The sequence below is a fragment of the Talpa europaea genome (genome assembly GCF_964194135.1).
Source record: "Talpa europaea genome assembly, chromosome: 14".
Lineage (NCBI taxonomy): Eukaryota > Metazoa > Chordata > Mammalia > Eulipotyphla > Talpidae > Talpa > Talpa europaea.
Window position 1 is genome coordinate 9,474,288 of NC_140082.1, and position 8,375 is coordinate 9,482,662.

The 8,375-nt window shown below is 52.6% G+C and overlaps 1 protein-coding gene across 1 annotated transcript in view; it reads left to right on the forward strand.

Moving 5' to 3' along the window:
- The window catches only part of FBXW8 (F-box and WD repeat domain containing 8), a gene marked incomplete at both ends in the record, with an annotated part of 108,205 nt that extends 100,090 nt beyond the window's left edge, over positions 1 to 8,115 (forward strand). The window contains 3 exons of the mRNA XM_084253384.1: positions 3,813 to 3,986; positions 7,117 to 7,227; positions 7,971 to 8,115. Coding sequence (XP_084109510.1) covers positions 3,813 to 3,986; positions 7,117 to 7,227; positions 7,971 to 8,115 — 430 coding nt within the window. The remainder of the gene's footprint in view (positions 1 to 3,812; positions 3,987 to 7,116; positions 7,228 to 7,970) is intronic.
- Positions 8,116 to 8,375: the final 260 nt, after the last annotated feature.

Below are 8,375 nucleotides of genomic sequence, written 5' to 3' on the forward strand. Positions count from 1 at the left end.
GTATTTTCAAAGACTGTCTCCTGTCCTCACTGCTTCTGTCTAGTCACAGGGTCCCTCGCCAGGAAGTAGGGGAGCATGTAGCATGCCATAGTAACAGAGCTCTTCCCTGTCTGCATCACCTTGTGCTCACAGGTCCTAGCGGGGCTGGACTAGAGGATCTCTCCTCTGTGTTCTAGACATGAATGAATTCTTTCTCCTGGAACTGCATGGCAGTATCTGGAATAAACGGTAAAAGCACTTTTATTCCCCTCCTCCGTTGCCAGGGTAACTAACTTCTCCAGGGTAACTGCCATTATCAACTCCACCATGGTCTTAGGGTTTCTTCAATTCACTTGAACGGTAACCTGCACACAGTTGAATTCAAAAGCACAAAAGGAGAGGTAGCGCTTCTGGTCAGCCTTGTTGGCTGGGACTGCTGCACAGTTGCCCCCCAAGCCTGCCCAGGCTCTGGGTAGACATGTATCCCCCTGCCTGCCGGCTCAGGCTGGAGCCTTGTCTCAGTGATGCTCCCGTCAGGGTAGAGGTCTGCCTCATCCTGTCACGACTGTGCAGGATGGCACGTCTGGGTGGATGGAAGTGCTTTAACTAGCACTTAGTGGATGGAGCTAGTTAGTTGTGCCATTACATCCTGACAGCTTGAAAGTTGCTAATTTTTCCTGTCAGCCTAATTATCATTCTGTAAAGGTAATATCTTTCCCTTCAGATTGCTTTTAAGACCTCTATTGAAATGTCTGACATTTTCCCTCTTGATTGTGATACTCTGAAATATATATTTTTGTTCTGATTAGTGCTCATTGAGTGTTAGGTATGCATGTCTTACTGATTCTGGAAAAATATCAGCCATTTACTATTTGACTATTACCTCTTTGCCATACATTGTTTTTGTCGTAAAACTTCTTTTGGATAGATACTGAACCAGTCTACTTAGAATGGTACACAGACATCGTTTTTTAGGCTTAATAATTCACAAGTTCTTCAACCTGCTTCTAGCCTACATAATTAATTCGAGACTGTTTTCATTTATAGAAGTTGTATATGGCTTGTTTATAAAGCAAGAACGTCAGTGTTGCTTCATCCCTCTTTTGGGGGGCCTCAGTCTTAGAACCTTGCCCACTGTGTTGCAGTAAAATGTGCATGCACTGGCCCTGAGACAGGCCCCACCCACACAGCTCACCAGCTTGGTTTCCAGGTTGGGCCCTGCAGGTCGCTTCAGAGAATGCTGTCCCACACTAAGTGATTCTGAATAGCAGGGCCAACTGTCGGAGGCAACTGTTGTCTTTGACAAAAGCCCCATCTTTTACTATTGAAAACAGTGCTGGGCCATTGCACGCGTGTGAGCATAGGGGGCCTAGTCGGGAAGTGCAGTTTTCCGCTGGGCTTGCGGCCACATGAGCTGTGCAGAAGCACCTCCCTACCCAAGCCTTGGCACCATGTAGTGCCTCCCCGGGCAGTGCCTCCCCACGCATCTGCTGGCTGTGCATAGGTGGGGACCAAGGGGTGGATGTGCTTTACTTGTGCTTTCTCTCATTACCAGTGAGTGTTGTGCGCACATTTAAGAGCCATTAGCACTTCTCTTTCTGTGACCTGTTTTTCTTTTCTCTCACTTTAGTAGTATTTTTACAAGAAGTTAGCCAGTCCTCTGTTGCAAACTTTCCCCTGTTTATTGTTTGCCTTTGGTTTTACCTCCTTGAGGGGCAAATGTTTTATCAGGTGGTGGTGTGGTTTTTTTTTTTTTACTTTGGGTTTCACTCTGTTGAGAAAGGTCTTTCCCATTCTGAGTGTTTATGGTTTAAATTATGTTTAATGCTCTGAGCTCTCTGTGATTTATTTGGGTGTAATGCTTGTGCTCAGCTCCAAGCTGAGGAAGTTACAGAAAGTGGGATCTTGTCTTTAAAAATTGAATCAAACTAGTGGTTGTACCAAAACAGGGGGCTTACTGATTTTGACTTTCTGAATTAGATTGTTAGATCCATATAATATATTTGTCTAATTGTGGCTAAATTTTAAAACAAGTGAAATAGCCTTTTTGTTAGGAGTGTTCTGCTGTGTCTCCTCAGTATCCATGGACTGCACGGCCTCACCATTAGTTGCAGGATGTGCAGAGCTGCCTGGTGGGGTGGGAACCGTGGGGCCTCTTGCTCTGGACTGTTGGCCGTGCTTACTCGGGCCCCAGCACTGAGGCGGTGTTGGCTTTTTCTCTGCTCTTCCCCAGACTGTTGGTAGATGGCTTCCGGTAGCACTGGGCCGCCCGCCTCCTCCCTGCGTGTGGAGGAGGCCTTGTGCTGGCTCTTCCCGGGACTGTCGTTTCTTGACAGCTTTCCCAGTTTGCACTTTATCTCTCGGGGGTTAGTTCTGGCAATTCTCATTTCCTACAAATTCACACACTCAGCTAGGTTTTCAAATTTGGATATTTAAAGATTAACTCAAGAAATAAAACCTGAATAGCTGAAGTACTCTTTTAAAAAATTACAGAAAGTATATCCATTTAGGTTTGGGTTTGTTTCTAGACAGATTTTACCAAACCTTTAGTAAACTGTGCCCACTGTCACAAAGTCCTCTCACCTAATGCTTTTTGCCCTGAAATATGCCTTTCCCGCAGAGCAGAGATTGGGCTTCCTTTGTGGCCCGAGTGACACCCCTTGTCCCAGTGCGGGTCACCCAGCAGGCACGCTGGGTCTCACCGAGGCATCTCAGTGCTTCCCACACGTGGTTTGTGTGTTGGTGCCTCAAGTCCTTTCTGATTTTTTCTTTCAGAAAATGTCTACTAGCTGACTTTCCTGTCTTAAAAAAAAAGTCTTAATGGTGCCATCAAGCTTGGTGGGTGTGAGCACTCACGTGACTGAGTGTGGGGTAATCCCCTCTCACCGCATCTGCGGAGCATACTGCCACAGCGTGTGTCTGGCTCTCCTGTAGGAAGTGGGGTCTCTTCAGGGCAGCCGTTGTCTTTCCCCTTTTGCCTGTGTTAGCAGTTCTGTTCAGTCCACCTGCACTGAGAGTTGGCCACATTCTGTTTCAGCTCTTGCGGCTTAGGTCCTCAAGCAAGTAAGTTCGTGTTTCTAGTGAATAAAAGGTTTGTTTCTGTTATCTAATTGTCCTTGTGTGGAAATTTAGCAGGTATTTGTGTATAAAAAGTATTTAAGAGTACCCTAAAAGAAGTTCAGATTATCACAAGACTTTAGATAGCGGCTGCCAAATGTGCACAGCCTCTTACGTGATCCTGTTGTGCTTAGTCATCTGTAGATACCACCCCCAGGCCCCAAATTTCAACAAGTAATGAACTTACCAAGTCAAATACCCAAAAAGAATTATTTTCCCAATCACTGTAAGGGTCTGGGTTGCAGGCAAATGTTCCAGGTTTACCTCTTGCATAAAAGAATATTCTACCATCACCAAGATTATCATACTATCACCTTTTGGGCCGTCTTCACAGGCGGAGACACTCCAGTTGGAGCTCAGCTGCCCTGCACGTGGACTCATGCCCAGGGCAGGCTCTTCCCGTGGAGCAGGGAAGAGTGAGCAAGCAGACAGCCAGTATATTTGTCCTGAACCTGTCTAGTTCCAGACACTTATAAATCATTTGAGTCAAGAGTTGTGCAGACTGTAAATTAGTTCATTTCTATTCCAACTTGACCTATGAGAGAACAAAACCTGTGTTTTATCAGCATTGTATCAGCCTATTAGCATTTGGATGTGCCCAAATGAGTCCCATGTTTCTATAGGATGAGACCAGCAGCACTGAGAAGTCATTTGCCACTTGAGGCTTTACCCCTAATGTCAGTATCCCTTCTTTGGGCTCATCTTGGGCCTTACAGGGTGAGGATTCACGACCTACGCACCGACAAAATTGCTCTGTCGATGTCAGCCCACCAACTTGGCGTCTCTGCAGTGCAGATGGACGACTGGAAAATCGTCAGTGGCGGCGAGGAAGGCCTAGTCTGTGTGTGGGATTATCGGATGAACCAAAAGCTGTGGGAAGTGCATTCTAGGTAAGAGTACTGTCGTAGCTGTCCTCTGACCCAGGCACTGATCAGTGCCAGCCAGGTACCAGTGAGTAACCCGCACTGTGACCCTCGTGGTTAGCTGCTGTCGTCTCCAGATGAGGAAACTGAAGCTCAGAAATTGAGTTGGTCATTGGAGGGGCCGCTCTCCTTAGCTCAGAGACCATGATGTCCTCCCCAGCTGGGGGCGGGCCCAGGCCCTCTGTCTGTCATCCCAGAGTCTTGGCGTGCACGGCCATGATTTTTCCATTTCTTGGACTTTTCTTACGCTGTTTCAAAGGACACGTAGTATTGAAAGTTAGGTAGAGGGAAGGCTTCCAACCTTTATCTTTAGAGGTTAAAGAGATAACTAGGTATCACTCAGGTTGATGGCAGGTATGTTTATATAAATGGGACCTGACCATTTTCGAGCTTGCTCCTAACCTTTAAAATAGGGGCAGCCTCCGCTGATGAGGCCACCCCACTTCAGTGGGAAGGAGGTCAACCCCAGCCTTCCTTCAGTGCTGCTGTGAAGAGACATTTTGGTCCCAGAGGATGTACCGGTGAAGGAGAGCAAGCACAGATGCCAGGGCCTGCCATTTGCCCCTCTACCTGCACAGCATGCTAAACGAGACCTATGAGGAGGCAGCACGGTCTGCATTTCAAGTACAAGGTCAGGTACAAGAGGCTGCAGAGTGGTGAGTGGTCCAGCTCTTCTTTCCCAAGCAGACTAGCCTGGGCCCTTTTTCTCATGTCCGTGGCAGTGCACCGAGTCGCCACCAGGTGGTGCCCAACGGCAACCAAAACTCCCACGGCAAATCCCAGAAATCGTGCTAGTTGCCTTTGAAAGAGCTGCCTCCACCTGGCTGTAGGGCCGCTCCCACTGAGTGCAGGCCTTGGGACTGCCCCCAGCAGTTCGTTGGTTTCTGCGGCTGGACTCCAGGAGATCTGATTTCCTCCCTGGGTTGGGGGGGGGGGGGTCACACGTCCTCCCAGAACTGTCTTGTAAATGTCCATCCAGTTCTCACTCCAGCCAGGGGCTTGTCCCTCGCCAGGTCACTTGTCTCCAGAGAAAGGCTGAGGCCTCACTTGCAGCCTCCAGTCCAGAATTCATGGACTCGCGCAGCCCTGGCCTGCCACGCTCCCCAGTGGGTGTCCCAAGCCCTGGACTGACCGTGCAGGGTGCAGACGCCCCCCAGTCTCATTCCACAGCAGAACCCTCTGCTCTGCCGGAAGGGCTCCCTTTCACGGCTGCATTTCCGGGTGCTGCGGTGTGTCCTCTTTCTTGAGCTCTGCAGACACTGGCTGTGTTTTGCAGGAGTGTCTCTTACCTTCTTCACTGCTCAGGGGCCTCTCTGCCGGCCATTTGGGCTCAGCGCTGTCGCTGTAGTAGGCACTGGATGAAGTTCCTAAAATGGACGAGAGCGTTTGCCACATTCTCTGAATGGGCTCACTTCATCCAGGCACCGTGTCCTTGGCAGTCCTCTGGCAGTAAGACGAGGGGGCCCTTTAGGGTGACTGTAAACACACCCTTTTCCCCTGGCAGGGGGCACGCCTGGGTCAGAGCGCCCGACTTGTCCAGGGCTGGCCAAAATGGAACTGTTGTCTCCCACACGCCACTGGACTGTGCCAGTTCCTTGTCCTCTGGGGCAGGTGGGGGGAAGGGACAGGCAGGGGAAGGGCAGGGGGGGAGATGGGAAAGGGAAGGGACTGGATGGGTCAAAGGAAAAGGTCAGAATGATGAAGAGAAGGGTGGGGTCGGGGAAGGGAAGTTTGGGTGAAGTCAAGGGGCAGGGAGGGTCCAGCCAGGCAGGGAAAGGTGGGGACACAGGAAAGGACGGGTCAGGGGAAGGGAGTGGGTGGATCATCGGGTCAGGGAATGGACGCTTGGGGAGGTCAGGGGAAGGGAAGGGTCCGGTCAGAGGAAAGTTCGTGTCGGGAAGGAAAGGAGAGCAGGGAAGCGTCAAGGGAAAGGAAAAGGCAGGGTCGGGAGTGGAAGGGTTGGGGGCAGGGAAAGGTGGGAAGGGAAGGGTCATGGGAAGGGCAGGGAAAGGCTGCGGGAAGAGAGAAACGTGAAAGCAAAGGTCAACGGAGAGGAAGTGTCAAGGGAAAGGAAGGCTGGGGGGGGGGGCATCAAGGAAGGGGCTCCGTGCAGCGCCTGGGGAAGGGAGTCATCCAGGCAAGGGAAAGGAAGGGCCTTGGGAAGCCCAGGGTCGAGAGAAGGGACCATGGGCGGGATCCCTTTAGGGGAGGGAAGGGAGGGTCAAGGAAGGGAAATGAAAGGTCAAGGAGTGAGAAGGGCTGGGGCTGGCGAGGGTTAAGGGGAAGGACGTGTGGCGGGAGGGAGCGGAGGATGGCAGGTCAGGGGATGTGAAGTTTTGTGGGGAGGGAGGTGAAGAACGAAGCAGGGAAGTGCTGGGGGGGAGGGGGGAGTGAGGGGTAAGAAGGTTGGAGACGCAGGGGAGGGTCTGAGGAAGGAAGTGTCAGGGGTGGGGGAACTGGAGGGCTGGAGGAATGGTGGGAAGGCCTAGGAGAGGATCAGGGCAGGGTCAGGGGAAGGGCCAAGGGAAGGAAGGGGAAGCGAAGCAAAGGAAGGGTCAAGGCTGGGGGGTCATGGGAGGGGAGGGGCCAAGGTAAGTTGAGGATCAAGGGGTGGAGAAGGCGGAAGGAAAGAAAAGGACCAGGGAGGGACCGAGGGAAGCAAAGGTCAAGAGAAGGGGGGTTGCGGGAAGGAACAAGGAAAGAAAGGGTCAGGCAGCCGCAGTGCTGGGGGAAGGGGCGAGGGAGGATGGGCCGGGCAGTTTCCAGAGAAGGAAGGGCGGGGAAGGGACGCTGGCTGGAAGGAGCGGTTAAGGGAGGGGTCGTGGGGCAGGACGGAGGGTGAAGGGAAGGGTGAAGGGAAGCGAAGGGAAAGGAAACGCGGGCATGGGAGTGACCAGGGAAGGGTCTGGTCAGAGGAAGGGGCGGGTCATTCGAAAGGTTGGCTCTAGGGACGGGTCAAGAAGTTCCAGTGAAGAGTAAGGAAGGGAACATTGGAGGGAAGAGAGGGAAGGGAAGGGAAGGGTCGGGAAGCGAAGGAAACTTTGCCCTGTGCCCAAGTCGTGGGCTGGGCCTCAGCAGAGCTTTCCGTGTGTTGCAGACACCCTGTGAGGCACGTCTCCTTCAACAGACACAGCCTCATCACAGCCAACGTGCCCTACGAGAGGGTGGTGCGCAGTGCCGACCTGGACAGCTTCGCCACACACAGGAGGTCAGTTGGGCCTGGATCTGTAGGGACTCAGGAGAGGCCATCTTAGTTTGGTTTTATCAGTAGACTCCACTCCTACAGTGCGCCTTCCTCCCCCGAGATGTGCCCTCAGACCGGCCGTATCCCTGGAGCAAAGGTAGAGGTGCAGCAAAGTGCTCCCCACCGCCGCTGGCTGATGATAGGGTCTGTGCTCATCTCTGTTTCACAGAGAGGCAGGCCGTGCATCCTGAGCGCCCAGGGCCTCTCCCGCTGGCTTCTGATGTCCTCTTGGTGAGGCCTTGACCCTTCCCGCCGCCTCGCACTAATTTCCTTCTCTCAGGCCGTGGGCTCACCTCTAGGCCTGGGCTTCTGAGTGTTCGGTACGAGCAGGCCCACAGCAGTGTGGCCGTCCTCAGGATTCGCTGGGGGCTGGTTGCGGGAGGCCTGTAGACTTCGTACTGTCTCCACATGTAACACCTAGGAAGGCGGACTTGCCGGAGGTAGCTGTACTGGATTGTTCGGGGAAGTACACCGTAAGTGCACCCCCCCCCCCCCCCCCGTTCAGTAGTCACAGCCCCCATGGCCTGACTACACAGTAGGTATTTTCAGTGCCGAGAGGGTTCCCTCTTACTGTGGAGCCTCAGATGTGGAGGCGCAGATGTATTTGTTAACGTGAGCCGCTGTCCTGGCGCGTGTGCATGCGCACTGTGCAGACAGCCGTGGGCGGGGGCCAGGACACACTGACGCCCTCTCTCTGCTTTCTCTAGACATCGGGGGCTCATCCATGCCTACGAGTTTGCAGTGGACCAGCTGGCTTTTCAGAGCGTTCTCCCCATCTGCCGCTCATCCTGTGACTCCATGGCGGGCTGTAGCTATGACCTGGCGCTGGCTTTTCCCTACGACAGTATTTAGGAAGTAGCCTCGGGGGAGCAGGGGAAATGGGAAGAACGAATGTCGTGAAATTTAAAACTACAGAGGAACTCTGTGCCGGGCTTCATGTCGGGAAGAAAGTAATCCCCGTTCTCTCGTGCAGCGCCACAGTCCTGAGCTGCCTCCCTCTTCTGTCGCTCACTTCCCTCTCGTTGCCTCATGGCTTGTTCATCTTCCTCCATCCTCTCTCTCCCGAGGGCTTTGAGCACCTCAAACTGATCAAACAAATCAATACCTCACAC